Below are 20,805 nucleotides of genomic sequence, written 5' to 3'. Positions count from 1 at the left end.
AAAAACCATAGCCTTGACTAGACGGTTCTTTGTTGACAAAGTAATGTCTCTGCTTTTTAATATGCTGTCTAGGTTGGTCATAACTTTCCCTCCAAGGAGTAACCGTCTTTTAATTTCATGACTGCAGTCACCATCTGCAGTGATTTTAGAGCCCCGAAAAATAAAGTCAGCCACTGTTTCCACTGTTTCCCCATCTATTTGCCATGAAATGATAGGACTGGTTGCCATGATCTTAGTTTTCTGAATGTTGAGCTTTAAGCCAACTTTTTCACTCTCCTCTTTCACTTTCATCAAGAGGCTCTTTAGTTCTTCTTTTAAGCTTTCAAATTTCACATCATCAATGTACACAACAGATGCCAAAAGAAATAGTACCCAAGCAAGGCAATGAAGAAAAACTATCAAGATAATCTAGACAGATATGTGGGGTTGAAAAAATGCTAAGAATAATTACTTTCTGAAATTAACAAAATCTTACCATATTTAGTGGAGTAAATAAAAAATGAACCAAATCTGCAGCACTAGGATTCTGGATGTGAGATTTCAATTTGGCCTGTAAGATTAAAAAAGCAGGCAAACACATTACTGCAATGTAATCAGGCCAAAGACAGACATTCAAAAAGGTTCAACCTAGACTCAAAAGAAGAGGTTTTGTTACTAGTTTCACCTTTGGAATATCAATTAGCAAGCACTGCATTAAATTAGGAGAATTTCATTTTAAAAATTAGAGTCATCCTTTTTTGGTCAAGTGTCTTAGATGTATAAGTTTTGCAATTTGCTATTCTAATTAAAGGCAAATAAAAACACATACAAAAAAATCTACAATAACAGTTTAATCTCTTAATTTGATCAGGTACATCCTGGCTAGACCCTGATCTCTTCCATTTGTTGCTTCAAATAGTACATAAATAAATTTCACTTACCAGAAGGTTAAATCCATGTTTAAACTTTTGGAAACAGTCCACAAATGCATCAGGAGGTGGAGGTTTTGCCCGCAGTGTTAAAACACCCTCTAAAGAATTAAATAGGAGAAGCGGGTAGATGAGGGCAAAGTTCCCAGAAAACTTAATCGATGAAAAGAAAACACATTTATGTTTGTAAAGTTTGATGATCACATCAGATATCATGCTACCTAGTCACCTTCCCACTTCTCATAGACTGACTGTAACAAATTAAGATCACCCAACCCTTGAAATGGATTACTGTACTCTTAGGCGCTACCAGATTACTCATCAGGTTCCATAAATTTATACTGTAGCCCTTCTACATGCTAATCACTGTGTTTATCACCGTGAAGACTATAAAAATGTGTAAGTTGTGTAAGTTACACATCCTACTCCTAAGGCCCTAAAAATCCATAGACGATATGAATCAGATAAGTAAGAGAAGTGTCAACTGAGGCTACAAAGAGACTACAGATGAGGAAATGTATACTTAAGGATGTGTCCTGGGAAAAGCAGTTTTTAGATGGGATTTGGAAAGTTTGTTCCAGGGCAGTTTGGTAAGAAAAACATCATGGTTGACTAAAAGCAGCATTAGCAAAACCATGGAAAAAGGAAATAGTCTCTATGTGAAACAACAAACAGAAAAGCAAAGACACATGAGAATGGAAAAGTAGATCAAGGTGAGACTGTGAATGACCTTGACGACCAGGGTGAGGAGTCTGACTTACATAAACAATAGAACATGGGATTAACAAGCTTTTCAGCAGAAAAAGTGAAGTAACTGCCTTACACCTTTAAGAAGAATGTCCTCACAAAACGGAAGACTAGAGGCTTGAAGGTTGCTTAGAAAGCTGGGTAAAAAATGAGGTACCTTGAAGCAGCTGCTGGATATGAAACTGAAAAGGGAAAAATACTTTATACAAGAGAGGCTGAAAAAATAAAATCAATGTTGGTTATAAACTAAAAAATGGACTCACGAAAAAATCTATGGTTCTGAATTTGGATGACCAAGAAGATGGCATACCCTTTGTAAAGAGTACAAGAGCAGCAAGTACATCAGAAAGCAATAATACTGAATTTCAGAATATATGAGGTAAAGTATACCCACATACATACTTCTAGAAGACAGGTCTACTGTTACACGCTTATGATATAGATAGAGCTAGAGAAAGAGGTGGAAGTCATGTGTAATGAAAAGGATATTTATTCTTTTCTTATATATTTCCATCTATACCATTTTGTTACAAAATTATAATTTTATATATCTTGAAAGGGAAGGAAAGGGAAAGGGAAGTCACTCAGTCGTGTCTGACTCTTTGCAACCTCATGGACTGTAGCCTACCAGGATCCTCTGCCCATGGGATTTTCCAGGCAATAGTCCTGGAGCGGATTGCCATTTCCTTCTCCAAGGGATCTTCCCAACCCAGGGATCAAAGCTGGGTCTCCCGCATTGTAGACAGACACTTTACCGTCTGAGCCACCAGGGAAGTCCAATATATCTTGAGGTCATTTTAAATAACTGAACTGCAGCATATGTAAAAACTGCTTGAAGGTGACCTGACTGTTTGGAGTTTTGTGATAAAAAATTAAAATTCATTGACATTTTTAACTATTTTAATAAGCAGAGTCAATCCTTTAATTTAACAAAATAATGAGGTTCTATATTTATAGTAAAATAAATTTAAATATGAGAAGAATGGTGCTATGACTTTAATAGACATTATCTTTACAATGACTAACAAAAACTATAGACAGATGGCCACTATTGAATGAGTCTCTAAATAATTTAGGCAGAATGACTTAGAGTCTTTCTTTTTTTTGGGGGGGCTTATGCCTATTACATATGTTTTAATATTTACTTATAACTTTTTCAACTTTTTGAGGTAATATCTATACTTTTACAACCTTTTAAAAATGTTTTTGATTTTACAGTTTTTTTTTTTTTTTGACTTTTTACAGTACATTTGGATGCTTGGGGCTGGTGCACTGGGACGACCCAGAGGGAGGGTATGGGGAGGGAGGAGGGTTCAGGATGGGGAGCACGGGTATACCTGTGGCGGATTCATTTTGATGTTTGGCAAAACTAATACAATATTGTAAAGTTTAAAAATAAAATAAAATTTAAAAAAGAAAAAAAAAATAGAGTCTTTCTTTACTGTAGCCAAACTGGGACCAAATGGGCTATTCCCCAGGTTTATCGTACTCTCCACCTACATCACTGGTTCTCTCAACACCAAAAAAGGGATCTTGGTCTCTGGTCAATGGAGTCCTGTTTAACAACTCTGAAGTGCCAGCTCTGCCTAGCACTGGCATTCTGAATGGTTCTTTAGAAGGTTAAGAAAATCCAACTTACCTCCTGGTCCTTTCTTTTTACCTTTCTTAGCTTTCTTCCTTTTAGAAAGCTCAGAAAATGCTTCAGCTGCTTTTTGGAGTTTTGTGATAAAAAATTCAATGTCATCCAAAATGTGGTTTAAGATTTGCTGAAATTAGAAATTACAGAATAAACTATAAAGCAGAAGAAAACTATTTTTGCCTTAGCTTTACACTGTGAAGGAAAATCAGAAAGTTTAAAAGAAAGAAAAGACAAAGGAACACTTTCCACATATAAATTTCAAGTTTATCACTAATTCTAAGAAAAAGTATTCAACTAGCATACCTGTGGCTAAAGTCTAACATTTACATTTTTATTTAGTTTTATTTTATCCTATTTTCAATATCATAAAAAAAACATTCACAACATATATTCAGATTAACTATTTTCAATGACTCTAATTTTCTCATTGTGTTCTTCCCACATAAAGTCAGTGGGGGGCGGGGGGTGGTTCCAAGAAAATAGTTTGTTAGAATAGCACTAGCATTTCAGTTTTTCTAATAAATTTCCCAATAAAGCAATGACAATATTATTTTTCAGGACTAAGGGTATATAGAATGCTGTGATAACCTAACACACACATTCATAATGTGTAATAATAGGCATTACTAAGAGTTTCTACAGGGTAAAGCAGAATTAATGATGCACTATGCTTTCACAGATCATGGGATCAACTTCAATTATACTATATATTATATCATATATTATATTAATATATACCGTATATTATACATACTATAGTCTTTCTTGACTTCCTTTTATGTGTGAAACTTGGCATTCTTTTAAAGACTAAAAACTGAGATTAAATAAGCTTTTGAGTATTAAATAAACCTTTAAGTGTTAACAAGTAACACTGTAATATAAAAATTAAATTTAAAACTCTAAAGTCCTTTAAGTATTTGTTTCCCAATAAGCTCAGAACATAAGTAGTGTATAAAAAGCAATTATACTGACATTATATTTTATAATTATGTCACAGGGCAGTGTCATTTTGCCAGGAAATTACTATAGAGAAATCAAAATCAATATAGCCTTATCTTTTATAAAGTATTAAAATATACTTATCTATCCTTAAGAAGTGCCACATAACTTTTATCTTTCAGGCATTATAAAATATTTTAGAATAAATTCCAGGAAGACAAATTAAAAAGATATTCTAATTATAGATTACAAACTACAAGAAAAGAAAAATCCCTCAAATCTTGACAATTCAACTTAAACTCCTTTGTAAACCAGTTAATATCCTAGTTCTATCACAGCCATAGTCTACTAGCTAAATATTGGCATAAAGGCAAAAATTGTTAGGAAAAAAAAATAATTCAAAGGTCATAGCCACCACTGTAAAGAAAAAATATAGTTTCCACAAAATATCTTGATTTAAATCAACTTAACTTTTTCTGTTAATATTTTTTCTCCAAAAAAAGAAAGCCAATGACCTAATGATGACTATTTCACTTACCACATCTCTATCAATGCGGGCTGCCATCATCTCAGGTGTTTCTTCCTGCTGGTAATAATTTCTCTGTTTCTCAACTAAAGAAAAGAAAATCATACATCTTTCAACCTATTGCTTAAGTGATACCAATATAGATAAGCAGACATGCAAGCTGTCTAGAAAAGAGTGTCACTGGCAAAAGTAAACACTTGCAATGGATACAAAAATCAAAGCTGTGCTCATCACCTCTGGCCTGCACCCTCGCCACTAGCACCTCTGACACACACCCTCACCACCCTCACCCTCACCTCTGACATTCATTCCCACCACCACACTTGACAGAGCTGAAGTACCAGCCTTCCATCTGCATGGTATTGATTTACTCTGTAATGTCCCCTCTATTCTCTCTCTTCTAACGTCAGATGCCTGTGGAAACAAGCCCAACTTAGTGCCCTTTAATTCCTACGGAAGAAAAAATTTACACGTTTTTTAAGCACCAATTTCTTAAAAGGGGCCAACTAAGTTCTAAGTTTTAAAGCTCCTCATTCTCATACTTTCTAACATCGTGATAATAGTAAAGCTTTGGGTCTTCTGATAGTAAAGGGCTTCTAATATTCCACTTGTAATTAAGCTTAAAGCCCACAATGTTGGGCTCATTCTCATTTGAAGCTATATGCTTTAAAAGCAGAAATACCTACAAGAATTTGCAAACTGAAGAACAAAAGTCGTGAGATATTATGTTAGCTCAGCTGACTAGGGCATGATAATCAGTATCATTATCTGAACTCCTTCCAGCTACAAGACTGTTAACACTTTCAATTAACACAGATACTCATTCCAAGATTTCTCAGTAGATGAAGTGAAAGAAAAAGGGATGGATGGAACAGGAGAACTGCATCATTACTAAATGGAAACACAACTCATGATGGATCCTCATGGCTCATCATGTTCAATACAGAGAAGTGCAAAAAATACTGCAAACTGCTATGCATCCTCTATGCCTAACTTTACCCTTAAATGGAATATTCACCAAAAAAGAAAAAAAAAAATCACTGAGTCTTACGAAACTTAATCAGTACAATTTCCATATATGAAATCTAGCCAGTTAGCTGCTGTTTTTACATGTGGTTGGCTGCTATCTTGGTTATAGGTATACTGGGCAACAGTAAAGTTGAAGCTGAAATATAGGTATTAGGAACTCTGCTGCTGTGTTCCCAAAATACCATTTGGAGGACACAGTGAAAGATATGCAGTATTTCTCAGAGTTTTTCATAGTCTGAGGCACTGCTAGGAACGCGTTGCAATTGCCACTATTCTACAGAGATCTCTCGTGGAGTCAGGGCAGAGCTATGGCTGCATGCGTGCCTACATGCTCAGCTGTGTCTGACTCTTTGGGGCCTGTGGACTGTAGCTGCCAGGCTCCTCTATGCATGGGATTCTCCAGGCAAGAATACTGGTGTGGGGTGCTGTTTGCTCCTCCAGGGGATCTTTCAGACCCAGGTATCAAACCCAGGTCTCCTGCACTGGCAAGCAGATTCTTTACCACTGCACCACCTGGGAAGGCCCAAGAGCTATGTCAAGGATCCGAAGAAGAAATCATCCAACCGAAGTCAGCTGGAGCCTTCAGGCGAGCAGAGAGATACTCTTCTTAGAGGGCTTTCAACTACAAAGTGGCCTGGATCCAGGCAGAACTTCATATGGTAAGCAGTGTGTTCTGTTTGACCTAGTAGTAAACTAGAAGTTCTGAAAAGCTTATCTAACTGTAACTTAATAGATGAGACTGTACAGAGTACTTTAGACAACATCTAATGAGGGACTCCACTGGTGACTCAGACTGTAGAGTCTGCCTGCAATGCAGGAGACTGGGATTTGATCCCTGGGTTAGGAAGATCCCCTGGAGAAGGGAATGGCAACCCGCTCCAGTATTCTTGCCTGGAGAATCCCATAGATAGAGGAGCCTGGTGAGCTACAGTCCATGGGGTCACAGAGTCGGACATGACTGAGTAACTAACACACACAATGAGGGCTCAGAAATCCCTGGGAATAGATTTTTCTTGTTTTAAATTATAGGTTTGATAGATGTTCTTATAAGTTTATTCAGAATATCTAAAAAAACTTAAGGTGTCTTATCCTTCCTCAACTTCAAGGAAGACCATTTTGACCTCTCTCAAAATAAAATCCACATCTCCTCTACCAAAAGAGTAACAATAGCAAGATTACTGTAAGTACACAAGAAGTAGAAAACACTATAAAATTCCACTTAGCATTTTAAATACAAAGTGGAAATGTATATAAAGTGTTATAAAGTTATAATAACTAATAATTATGCTACTTTATTTTTGAAAAATGGATGCTTCAAAGATTTCTTTCTTTCATCTGTTTGGTAGCTGGGCTTATATGTAAACTGAAAATAGCTTTAAGGACACAAGAATTTAAATAATATGGAAAGTGATTGATAAAAATGAACTCAATTTGGCAAAAATGACTACCTACTATTCTGTTCCAGGTACTATCATATGCATTATTCCCTTTCAGATTCACAGAAACATATGAGTTTAACTCATTTCCATTCTGCAAGTGAGGCATAACTTTTAAGGTCCCACAGGTATATCCCAGGCTTACCCCAGAGCCTAAATTTTGGTTCACCAGACTCAAAGGACAGTCCAGTATCACTCATTTTGTAAATTAAGTTTTGTAGTTTAACTACACTGCTAGATATTCTCATGAATGATGCTTTACTAGGTAAAGAGTAAGTGATTTAAGTAGTCACACTGAACTAGGAGGTAAAAGAATTGACACTATGGTCTCCATCAAATTCAGACTCACCAGATCACAATTTATTTACCCTTAAAATCAAGAGATTGGACCAAGCATATGTTAAGGCATTTTCCAGTTATACAAATTTCAAACATAGTGAAACATTCTGACATATATTACAGTATGTTCTTTGGTCCGGTTACTTGTTTTAAAGAATATCAAAGCAAAATGACAGTACAGACATGGGACCCATTAGGTAAATTTACATGATGGTGAATGCAATTTAGCCCTTTTCCACCTCCCTATCCCCTGTCCTGACATCCTGCCCTTGTAAACATGAACAGTTTGTCCAAGAGAGGACAGTGGTAAGATAACAGTAGTGGAAAGAACTTTGAAGTATTATCATTAAAAAATATTGATCTAAATTATATAAAATATTAAAATATTTAATTTATATTAAAATATTATATTAAGTGTAATATATTTAAATATATTTTATAATATTAAGTATATTAAAATATTCTATTATCATTCTTTTAATTGTTAGTTGAGTCAAACTCCCTCTTTGAGTGCTTTAAAAAGAAAAGACTCTAACACTAGATTTATTAAGACTGGTCTTAACTCTTAGAGACAATAATCTTATAAAGCTCAAGGTTTAACTTTTCTTTACCTAAGATCTATTTTTACAAAACTAACCTCAAGTTTCAGCTTAGAAATCAGCATCAGAGGCTGAAAGCAAGAACTGGGTCACAACTCAAAGTAAATGTTCAATAAGTACCAATCCCTGGAAGTACTCACAGTCTGCTTGGTCAGCTGCCAACGCGGACCAGGCTGCCACTCGACTCCTAACGTCCACCTGGGTCACAGTGCCAGGGGGCACGGGGGCAGGAGCTTTGGGTGGAGGTGGTATACCAGGGTCTGCTTTGGAAATCATCCTGAAAACAGATGAAAACAAACTGAACTTTTACCATCTCTATTTCTATAACACATCAGTTCTCTCAGTTTTATGTATTAGTTCTTTAACCTCTAGAAGTATGCCTTGGGGTAGAAAAACAAGGATTTCTTAACCATTCCATATTATGTATATTTATAAATGTATATGAAAAGTATAGAACATTTTCAGTTCAGCTGAAAACCACATTTAATGTATTTTTCTGGGTCTCCTATGATTAGCAAAGAGTGTTAACAAAACTAGAGTCCTAATATCTATTTATATTCCATTAGGCTATCTTCCCTTAAAGTGCCACTCTTTTGTTCATGAGTCTCTAGGACAACAGAAGTGGGAGAAGCCACACCAGAGAAATTATGGGGAGAAAAGCCATGCGCGCGCGCGTGTGCACACACACACACACACACACACACACACCAACAACCCTTGGAAAGCAAATGAGCTGAGATTACAGACTGTAATCTGTAAAACATGATAACATACCTTTGCTGAAAATATTTTAATTTTTAAAGAAAAAAAAATGACTCAAATAAAAACCAATTCTAGCCCTTAATTTCTTTTAATGCTTTTACCTTAAGACATCAAGCCGCCTCTTCTGCTTCCCTCCTTTGCTGTCACTGATCGCGCTCTCAACATCTTCACTAATTAGATTTGCCTGCAACAAAAGACAAGTTACCTGGGAGGTTACGGATTTCTTTATCTTGGTATGTAGGTTAAAACAGAAAGAGGGATTATGCGCACTGTCCCAATCAATAAATGTCTTGATGCAAAAGAAAAGTGACTTTTTAAAAAAAAATCTGCTTTTGAAACATGACACTTGTTTTTTTCAGTGAACTCTGTAATGAAAGGATTCGAAAATGGAAGGAATTTTTAAAGATTATTTCATCCAGACTCCTTTAATTAAAAAAAAAAAAAAAGCTACACTTGTATAAAAGCAAAGAGAAAAAGGATTTGCATATGTTGAAAGTATAATCACATGCTGAAAATGTAACTGGGTTAATACCTCTGCCTGGGAAGAGGTGGAGGAACCGTAAGTACCAGCATACACAGCAGCATCCCTCCCCTCCCCCATTCTCACCATCCACGGGGCACCCATTAACCGTGGACATACATAACTCAGTTCCAGCAGAGTCACTCCCTCAGTTTAAGACAGCCCTGTCATCACTAGGTGAACCCCAACACTTGGCTGTAACCCTTGTGATAACCCTTTTATTCTGTCACTTTAGGTTAATAAAATTTAGCTTTCTCCAAAGGAATGATGTTTCTGATACTCTTCCAACAAGAGCATTTGTCTGATATGGTTTTCTTGGGAACCAATGTGAGATTAGCAGCTAAGAAGTTTGTTTGGTTCTGAGGTTTATTTATAGGACTTCCCTGGTGGCTCAGAGGGTAAAGCATCTGCCAACAATGCGGGAGACCTGGATTCAATCCCTAGGTCGGGAAGATCCCCTGGAGAAGGCAATGGCAACCCACTCCAATACTCACAAACAGTCGGACATGACTGAGCGACTTCACTTATAGCCAGTGATTATTACTGTATATCACATTCTTGCTGGGATATATTCATCTCCTATTTTATGTCTGCTTGTTCTCTGTAATTATGTATGTTTTCCCCAAATACACACATACACACACACACTCACACACACATTGTTATTTAGTTGCTAAGTCATGTGCGGCTCTTTACAACCTCACAGACTGCAGGCTGCCAGGCTCCTCTGTCCATGGCATTTCCCAGGCAAGAATACTGGAGTGGCTTGCCATTTCCTTCTCCAGGGGATCTTCCTGACCCAGGGATCAAACCTGCATCTCCTATGTTGGCAGGAGGATTTTTTTACTGTGGGGCCACCAGGAATGCTCCCATATACACACATACACACATAGTTATATATTATATTCTTTACCATAGGCACATGTAATCATAAAATTTTAGCAGTGAGGCGACACTTAAAGATCATATAATCTTTTCTTGTTTTATAATTAGTAGAACTGAGGAATACTCATATGATGATTTGGCCTAGGTCACAGAACTATTAAACAAGAATGTTAATGTGTCCTAGTCCAGCTTCACTTGGGTAAGAACGTTCTAGTTTCAGGAAGAATGTCTAGGAGTCCTGAATTTCCTATGGGTAGGGTGTGGAGTTGGCTATCATATTTCCAAGAAAAAATTTACACTGAGGTGGGCAGGAGCATTGTATAAAGTTCCATGATAAAGAAAGGTTAAAACTCAAAAGGGAAGTTGTAAGAAACTACATATATCATTGCATTTATATTTCTAATGGGGCAAGGGAAAAAATCCATCCCAAATGTGGAATATGGCACCAGTGAGTACGTGCATAGGGCTGTGTGGTGGTACTTGAGCTTTTAAGCAGGACAAAACAGCATTCAGTAAATCTGTTTTGGACCCATCAACATCATCATGCCCCAACAAATAAAGCAAGCCCTTTATCCTCAAAACTGGAATCCAGAAACTTCACTCAGTCCATAACAGGGAGAGATTTTCGAGCACTGAGACATATAGCAGATTTAAAATGTCTTTAAGCATAGCTCTCTGTGTTTAAAATGTTTGAATTAAATTTCACTGTTTTCAGAGTAAAATATCCATCTTAATCCTTACTGATGTAACAAATCTAACCTTGCAAAAAAAATTCTTAATGCGTTTTATGACTTTACAAAGGAAACATATGAGAAGTCGAATGAACATACAAATTATCTATTGCCACAATTCTTTCCAAGTAAGAAAGTCATTTATTTAAATAAAATTTTCAGAAAGTCATTTATGACATAAATTGAAATAAAAAGAAAATTATAAAATATACTATTTATAGTCAATCTTAATTTACCTATCATATTTTAATGTCAAAGAATTACAGAAAAGATCAAATGACACTTTATGCTAATCTCCCAACATTTCTTTATAAGAAAAAGAATATATTGTGTGTATATATTACACACAATCAAGTGGTAAATCACTGTTCTTGGCAAAGTAAAAATCAACTCAATTAAAAATGATTTCCCTTTTAGAGAAATCAACTCATGAAATAAAGATTCAAGGTTGCAGATAAATTCTAATGTCCAATAAAGCATCACAAATTACAATCATTTGAAAATTACAGTGTACTTTGAAATATAAATCTTCAGGATATGGCGTATTATTACCAGTATAGTAACTATGCTCATCTCTTTTCACATTATGACCTGGGGATTACATAACTTGAGCAATTATTCAAGTCACATAATTGAACAGTAACCCTTAAATCAGTACCATGGAAAACGTCCAAATGTTTCATTGCAATAACCCATGCTATGTGATTGGTGCCAGCATAAAACAGAATAAAACAGATGACATGGTTATTGTCTGTGAAGCATGATTTTTGAAGAATCAATCTTTAATTATAAGTCCAAGTCCCTCAGTGAAGAATTTAATGTATTATCTGCACAGTTTTTAAATAAACAGAATGCATCTTATTTTTTAAATAACACTCAATCTTCTCTTTATTTACTTAGCCTAAACATCCTAGGGAAGATACTGAGGTGTTTTCCTTACAAAACTGTAAGAAACTAAAAATCTAGTACCTAGTAGCCATGTGATTTGGAGAAGGCAATGGCACCCCACTCCAATACTCATGCCTGGAAAATCCCATGGACGGAGGAGCCTGGTAGGCTGCCGTCCATGGGATCGCTAGGAGTCAGACACGACTGAGCGACTTCACTTTATTTTTTCACTTTCATGCATTGGAGAAGGAAATGGCAACCCACTCCAGTGTTCTTGCCTGGAGAATCCCAGGGACAGGGGAGCCTGGTGGGCTGCCGTCTATGGGGTCGCACAGAGTCGGACACAACTGAAGCGACCTAGCAGCAGCAGCAGCAGCCATATGATTGAAGGAGGTAATCAAAGCTAGAACATCTGCTTAAAGGGAGAGAAAATTCACCAGTCTTTTACCTTAATCTCATCACACTGGAAAAGATGAAGGTCTGGCTTGCTCTGGGTTGGCTCTTTGCACACCAGGGCAAGAACAGAATCATAGCTACAGGAGTGCATCACAGCTTGGCAATGCTGAATGGTGTTCAAAGGAAAATTCTCCAATTCATTCTAAAAAGCAAAAATACAACTTGCCTTACTTTTCATTGGATATATAAAATCTGCTCCACAAAGAGCTCTAGGCATCATACCAATAATTTTTAAAAGTATGCAAACCACATTGACAATGAACAGCAGTAAACACAGAAAATATGGAGGATGAGTAGGTACAAGGAGACAGAAAAGACACCACCCTGGGCTAGAGGAGGAGTGAGAGAAAGAGCGAAAAAGATGGACATATTTAATAAAGGGATGTGGTTCTGTTCTTAATAAACAGAAACCTGAAATTATCAGTACTGATTTCCTAAGATTATGGGAAAGAGAGGATGCCTTTAAGAGAAAAATAGGTAAACTGAGGCCTCTTTCCAAAGTTATTATCCATCTTACCTGGTATTCTTTTCCCTGTGGCTCTATAATATCAAGGTTTTGCTATGTTTTGTTTTTACTTGAATATTATAGTCAAACTCTCGGTTTTTATCTTTAGTAATCACAAATGTTAAGCTAAGAATAATACATCATTTGTACACTTTTTATTTCAGTGAATCTCTGAGATGGAAAAATTCACTATGTAAGTTTTTCCAGCCAAAAATGTCAAACATCAGGGTTAGAAGAATCTTGCTAAAAAATACATTCTTTGAAATGATTAAGCTATTTGGTCATATGAAATTGAATAGTTTCTAACCAATAAAAAGGCATGCCAATAAGACCCTGATAGATCAAATAATTACTTCTGAAACAAATTAATTTTCTTTTTTTTTAACAAATTAATTTTCTGTTCATAATAATAACAAATTCTTTGTTAATGAGATACATTTAAGGTGGTTATCCTAACATGAATGGCCTTACACAAATAGCAAGCACTGTCATGATGTAATTGATGGGAGAAATGGTGGCTTTTTATAAGTAAACAAAATCCAATATCCCTGATAACTGGAACATAAAAAAAACCAATAACTTTTATTATAGACAGCACATATACACAGACATCATATCATAAATTGATTCTAAGCCCTCATTCCTTGGGACCCAGAAAGGTGAAACAAAAAATGCACATTCCATTAAAACAGAATGTAATTTCTAGGCCACACCAGGGAGATAACAATTTTCTTTCAAAATAAATTAAATAATATCCCTTCTCTATAACTACTTGAAACTAGGAGGATTAGAGAAGCTCCCGGGTGTTATTCTCTCACAGAATGCAATGGATGAGATGAAAGAAAGGGCAGATTTTACACCCTACTCCTATCAGAATACCTTAACATGATTACAAAAGTTATTTTCTTTATCTTAGCAACTCAAATGTCTACTAGGTGATGGGGCTCAGAAAAGGCCTCTTTTAAGAGCTCCAGCATCTTACCTGACTACCTGTGTGAAAGAAAGGTACCCGGTATTGACCTGGTGGAAGCTGAGGCACATACACACCAACTCCTTCACCCCAATTCACTCACTGGGGTTCAAACCACAACACTTGGATATGGCTTGGCCTAGCATATAATTAACATATGTCTTAAAGAATAGTGCCCTATAGGGGCTTTAGTTTAGTGCTATGTATTTTTCCCTCACTTCTTCCACCTCATCATATATGGTTAAAGAAACATTGTATCCTTCTATATCTAGTTTAAAAACATGATTTTGCATCCCTAAAGTATATGGAGAAGGACATTTTTCCTTCAAATTCACTGACAAGAGTATTTTATGGTGCCAAATATTTACCCATTTTCAAACAATCTGACCTAACGTGAACATAAATATTTTTAGACTTTCTTGAAAATAAAATAGCATATGTTTTTCAAACTTGCCTTTGATTCTAAATCGATCAGGCTCACAGCTTTCTCATCCACCTGAAGAATCATATCTTGAGTCCATACTTTGCCCTTAGCATCGAGCAATTTCAGCTTCCTTATTCCATCATCAACAGTTATCATAGCATCTTTCCGATCCAGAACAAAGGTGGTCAAGTGCTTATGATTGAGAAAGAAAAAACATATCACACATAGTCTCTTAGTAAACATTTTCCCCCCAAAATTGTAAAGTTAACCTAACTGAAGTCAGCTAGTAAAGGGGAGGAAAAGGCAATGGCACCCCACTCCAGCACTCTTGCCTGGAAAATCCCATGGATGGAGGAGCCTGGTAGGCTGCAGTCCATGGGGTCGCTAAGAGTCGGACACGACAGAGCAACTTCCCTTTCACTTTTCACTTTCATGCATTGGAGAAGGAAATGGCAACCCACTCCAGTGTTCTTGCCTGGAGAATCCCAGGGACAGGGGAGCCTGCTGGGCTGCCGTCTATGGGGTCGCACAGAGTTGGACATGACTGAAGTGACTTAGCAGTAGCAGTAGCAGCAGTAGAGGGGAAAGACAAAGATTGGGTTGGTCAAAAAGCTCATTCAGGATTTTCACACCTCTTATGTGAAAACCTGAAGGAACATTTTCACCAACCCAATATAAAGTACTTTAGAACTTCATGGGAACCTTACTGGGATAATAAAGTCAAAACAGACTTTTGACGAATAGAGGAAATGATGCCTTGAATCATAAAATATCTAAATCTGTGTAATACTGAGCCTTGTTGAACTAGACAAACATGAGAAAAACAAACTTTAAAGAGCTTAAATAACATGCTCTTTATTTAATCCATTTTATTACATATTGGTTATTTAGATGTTGAACAACAGAACAACAGTCTACAAACAAGCCTGAAAACTATAGATACTGGTAGTCGAGAGCCGCAACAGCAATTCTAGTTTGCAACAAGTGTCAACCTTTTCACTCTACTGAAACAAAACTTTAAATTTCATTAAGCATGCTTGAGGAAATAGAAATCTAAAAACAGGAGCAATTTAAAAATTATTCCCTAATTCAATATTTTCTATTATAATAAGCAAAGTTCACTCAAATAGATTGCAATTAAGAGCAAGTATCTTAAAAGACGGCAATAGAGGGAAAATTTTTTAAAAAGAGAGCATTGTTTAAACAGAACTTGCAATAACTTTAGACAAAACCATCAAGGTTTATTTCAAGAAGAGTCCATAATATAAAATAGAAGTCTTTGTTCTGTTTTTAACCAAAAAAAGGCTGATAATGATAAATGAGTAGTTATTTTAATTTATTCTCCATGAAAACAGATTAACTAGATACTTTTATATTTAACATCTGTTTTTAGAAAATCTAAAAGAAAAATTTCAACCCAATTTACAACATCATAGACATGAAATAAAACATCACTCTGATTTTACTATCAATTTTTATGTGCCTCAAGCTTCATTCTACATTGTAGCAAACATCAAAGTATCTTACTTCAACACGGTATTGGGATATATCTGACACGCTGCTGACACTGTCCCGTGCATAATTCTTCCTTTGTTCTGGAAAAGAAGTTTAAAAAGTTGTTATTTACCCATGAATAGGCTGAACTTCATATAGCAGTGTCTCATGGCCATCTCTAAAACCAGTCTATCTCATATATAAGTACAGTAGTTGACAAGTCACCATTGTGTGGTTATCTGAAAATACTCATTATTCATATTCAATGAAAAAGTCATGGAAAAGCTTACATGAAATGTAAAAATGATCTGACCAACATAAATGATCATAATCCCAAAAGTTAACAAGATTATTCATGTGTAAGGAAAAAAGTTATTTCATCTAAAGATGTTATTAATCAGGGACATCCTCTTGACCACAAAAGAGAAAAATCTGGCTTGTAAATTTCATCTTTTAATGCACTGAGAACAAAATGGAACTGCAAATATGGTCATGGATACTGTATTATATGAGTTAGACTACATTATTAAAATAATAGACACTGCAAGGCACACGTTTCACCATATCCACACTAGGGAGCAGGTTAGAGGAGATTCAAAACATGATTCAATCACACTCAATGCCATTTAACTCTAATATTCACACATCTACAGAACACAAATGTGATACTCAGAACTGTAGGTATAAGCTGTTAGAAAAAAATAAGAAAGTTAGGTAGAAAGTTACTGCACCAACTAAATAAAAAGCAAAAAGCAACCTGTTTTTCTTTTGCAAAATGCTGCAAAACCAAAATAAAATATGTGACGCCAATATTTTGTACTTGTTGCTTTCTAATCAAGCAACTTGATCATTTGTAAATTTGGGGTTGCCTGATTTTTTTTTCCTGTGGTGAAAAAAACTCTAAGTGGGAAGCAGGAAAGTTTGGATTATCGCCTTTGTCTCTTGTCACTAAGGAGGAGACTGATCTTGGCAAAACTCTGCATTTCAGCACCCTTATTGTAAATACGAGGGTTAAATAAGCTCACGTTTCATGATTCCTACAGCACTAACATTTATTCTCTCTCTGCCTCTGTGTCTACCTCTCTCACATAAACACACCTTAGCTTTCCTAATAACCATGTTTTTATCCAAATGTAAACCTGTTTGTTTCAGGTAATATAGAAATTTTCTGATTTTGCTACAGCAGAAATTGAAAAGTTCTGCTGAACATAAAAGCAAAGTAAGTACAAAAATACTAACTCAGAAAGTTAATACATAGGATTTTTTAAAACGATAACTTTCGGTTTCACAATACCCATGAATGTTACAACTTTTCATTTACATTTTTCTTAAAGCTTAGGTGAGAATATAAATGCCTTTTATTATATCACTCTGATATTATTCCAATACATTCTGATTTTGCTTTTGCAGCATGAAAGTTATTTACTAAAAATGGGCACACTATAACATTCACCATCTGCTACCTTTCTTTTTTTGTTTGGACGATGATCTGAAGAAGTATGATCCATCTGGTCCTACCAAAACAATGTCACCGAAAAGAAACATCTGATTTCACCTTAAATATTCTATTCCAGTATGACAAAACATAAACCTTAATTTACACCTTTTTAAGACTGAACAACCATAATTTTTCTGATTATTAGCCAAGGTTTAATCAATGAGAAATATGAACAAATGGATACTTGATGATAACTCTTAACCCATGATAACTCTTAAAAAGTCAATATTTAATTCAAGGACACGTCTGAGAAAAACACTTTTAGAAAGAACCAGTATTTCAGAATCACCGGTTCATCATATTCTAACACAATTCTCCATGCCCAACTCAGAACATGAGGGCGGTTCTGTTTCCTTTTGTCTGGCCTCAGGACCATAAAAGAAATGGCAGCGGTTGCCATGGTCTCCAATATCGATATAGCGACCCTGGGATGTTCAAATGCTTGACTGAGTTTTTCAGTTAAGTGAATGGCAAACACAATTGAAGATAAAAACTATTAGATGTTTTGTAATTAAATATTCTCATTACAAAACAATAAAACTTTGTTCCCCCCAATTTCCCTACAGTTTCTCAATCCTACAGAAAAATACTTTACAGAAGTAGAAAACACTGTTTGATAGCATTCATAAACAGTGTGATGCTAACTGAAAGATAAGGTACCATTCCTAATATTCTAAATTAAGGATCCATTGTAGGAATTCCTAAGCTCTTTCTCTCCAGTGTTATACAATAAATAATATGTATGTGTTACAAGAAATCACCTTTTAAAAATCCTAAAAACGTGTAAATGCCATAAAATGGATTTACAAATAAACTAGTAGTTTCAGTGATTTAAGGCAATGATAAAAGTTACTATGAACATTTTAATAGGAAATTTTGAAATAAAGCTTCTAAAAGGCAATTAGAGTAACATTTATTTTTTAAGAAAACCATATGTACTCTCAAGTACAGCTGTAAATAGTAATTATGCTCCTAAGCCTGAAATATCTCACCCACAGCTCTAAAACAGTATGGAAAGCCTCAATAAAGTCACCATGATACTTAAGATGAAGTCTCTACCGAGGTTCATCACTTTCTCTAAGAAATGGTTCTCAACCTCGGCTGCACATTAGAAAAGGAACTTTAAAAAACACTGCATGCCCTCCCCCACCCACACTGCACAGCCCAGGATTCTAATGTAGTTGGTCTAGGATGCAGTCTGAGTATTGGGCTTTGTAAAAGCTCTCCAGGAAATTCTAATTTTTTTCATTCTAATTCCAAGGTTGGAAACTACTATTCCAAAATCAGTACAAAGGCCAACTCAACTACCACCTCCTAAGGCGAAGTTTCTTTCTTCCCAAATTAACAGTGTAAGTCATGGTCAAACAGTCTCTCTCTCTGATACAATTAGAGTTAGGAACAAACTCTACTTGATTGTAGTGCCACTGATGGTGCTTCGCTGTTTTTCGTAATGGCTTTATTCCATGGGCCAGAATATACAAACCCAAAGGATGGAATTAGGTGGCTTCAGTTAGCAAAGATGGAAATTCTTTATGCATTATTTTAGTGTTATTGAGCTGATACAGTGCCGTGAAAACTGCTATTTCACTTCTGGACCAGGTAGTTAAACTTAGGTTTCAGTGAACTTTGGATGATTATCATGTATCACTATAGGTTCATCAAATCTAACAGGTGTATTCCTCTGAAGGTGGCTGCTGAGTGGAGGAGGCTAGGCTGTGGGGGTTTATGGAAAATCTTGGTACTCCTCAATTTTGCTGTAAACCTAAAACTGACCTCCAAAATGTCTTAATTTAAAAAAAAAATAGGTTTCACTTAACTCTTCAATGAGTACAATGACCACTATAACAATACTCAGGTCTCAGCATTTACACCTAATTCTCGTTTGCCTATATTGCTGTTTACACATAAGATGGCAAGATTTGAAACAGCTAATATTCAGAAAACTGTTATTTTCTCTTTCTCTGAAAACAAATTGTTATTTTCTCTTTCTCTGAAAACAAAGTGCCGCTCAGAAAGTAAGAAATGGGTTATTAAAAAGAAAAAGTGTAACGTGAAAGTGAAACTCACTCAGTCGTGTCCGACTCTCTGTGACCCGACTCTCTGCGACCCCATGGACTATATACTCCGTGGAATTCTCTAGGCCAGAATACTGGAGTAGGTAGCCTTTCCCTTCTCCAGGGAATCTTCCCAACCTAGGGATCAAACCCAGGTCTCCTGCATTGCAGGTGGATTCTTTACTAGCTGAACCACCAGGGAAGCCGAACATAAAAGTAGCTGCCAAGTACTCCTCTAAGTAAAACAACGGGTTATTGTTCATACTACTTTACACTTATAGAAACTTTCAGCCATAGGAAAGGAGAACTCCTTTCCCATTATTTTAGTGTTTAATTTCTGTACAGGAGAGGTGGCTTAGCGGGAATCAGTAAGAAGTAGTGAGTAATAATTACAAGCTCTCATGATGTAGGCAACTATAAGCAAGATTGACAAATCAGTCTTTTTTTAATATAAATTTATTTATTTTAATTGGAGGTTAATTACTTTACAATATTGTATTGGTTTTGGCATACATCAACATGAATCTGCCACAGGTATACACGTGTTCCCCATCCTGAACCCCTCTCCCTCCTCCCTCCCCAAACTATCCCTCTGGGTCGTCCCAGTGCACCAAGATCACTTTTAGAAAACAAACAAGGTCATTTTTACAAAACCACATTATTTAAGAATTCATTTTATTGCCTGGTGCAACAAGTTGTTAAAACAGCTCATCCCTCAAAGGAGAAAAAAAAGCTTTAAAATTTTCAAATAACATAGAAAAATTCCTAAATTGTCTTTTTGAGTCTCATGCACTTTGACATACTCTATGAAGCTGGATGTTGACTCTAACACTGCCCAACCTCCTGGTAATATATAGTCAAGAGCCTTTTATTTACAGTTTTTAAAAATGTTTTTTCTTAAACTATGTATTTTTTTCAACTAAATTACACCTTGTCAACAATGAGGATGGAAAGAAGAGAAGTGGGTTTTAACCCTTTGGTGCCACCTGAATTTATAAGACCTCTCCTAGACTTCAAATGGGACAATTAAAGAGACTTAATAATTCCAAAATAAGAACTGAAAGAAAAAGAAAGATAAGAACAAAACGGAAAATATGTGGGTCAATATCTATTAAGAAAAGTGGTATACTGTTTGTAGTAGCCAGGACATGGAAGCAACCTAGATGTCCATCGGCAGATGGATGGATGGGAGAGCTGTGGTGCATATACACAGTGGAGTATTACTCAGCCATTAAAAAGAATGCATTTGAAGCAGTTCTGATGAGGTGGATGAGACTGGAGCCTATTATGCAGAGTGAGGTAAGCCAGAAGGAAAAACATAAATACAGTGTACTAACGCATATATATGGAATTTGGAGAGATGGTAGCAATAACCCGGTGTACGAGACAGCAAAAGAGACACTGATGTATAGAACAGTCTTGTGGACTCTGTGGGAGAGGGAGAGGGTGGGAAGAT

The 20,805-nt window shown here is 36.0% G+C and overlaps 1 protein-coding gene across 4 annotated transcripts in view; it reads right to left on the bottom strand.

Moving 5' to 3' along the window:
- The window catches only part of EPS8 (EGFR pathway substrate 8, signaling adaptor), a 197,681-nt gene that overhangs the window by 44,272 nt on the left and 132,604 nt on the right, over positions 1–20,805 (bottom strand). For 3 of the 4 annotated variants that reach the window (XM_061417742.1, XM_061417740.1, XM_061417743.1), the window contains 10 exons: positions 17,261–17,311; positions 15,831–15,898; positions 14,334–14,495; positions 12,397–12,546; positions 9,026–9,108; positions 8,303–8,439; positions 4,772–4,845; positions 3,295–3,421; positions 921–1,009; positions 476–550 (listed from right to left, as the gene is read on the bottom strand). In XM_061417742.1, coding sequence (XP_061273726.1) covers positions 476–550; positions 921–1,009; positions 3,295–3,421; positions 4,772–4,845; positions 8,303–8,439; positions 9,026–9,108; positions 12,397–12,546; positions 14,334–14,495; positions 15,831–15,898; positions 17,261–17,311 — 1,016 coding nt within the window. The remainder of the gene's footprint in view (positions 1–475; positions 551–920; positions 1,010–3,294; positions 3,422–4,771; positions 4,846–8,302; positions 8,440–9,025; positions 9,109–12,396; positions 12,547–14,333; positions 14,496–15,830; positions 15,899–17,260; positions 17,312–20,805) is intronic. The other variant, XM_061417741.1, reaches the window with a different exon arrangement.

The sequence above is a fragment of the Bos javanicus genome, chromosome 5 (assembly GCF_032452875.1).
Source record: "Bos javanicus breed banteng chromosome 5, ARS-OSU_banteng_1.0, whole genome shotgun sequence".
Taxonomy (NCBI): domain Eukaryota; kingdom Metazoa; phylum Chordata; class Mammalia; order Artiodactyla; family Bovidae; genus Bos; species Bos javanicus.
Note: the sequence above shows the minus strand (reverse complement) of the source record. Positions and strands in the feature narration are given on the sequence as shown.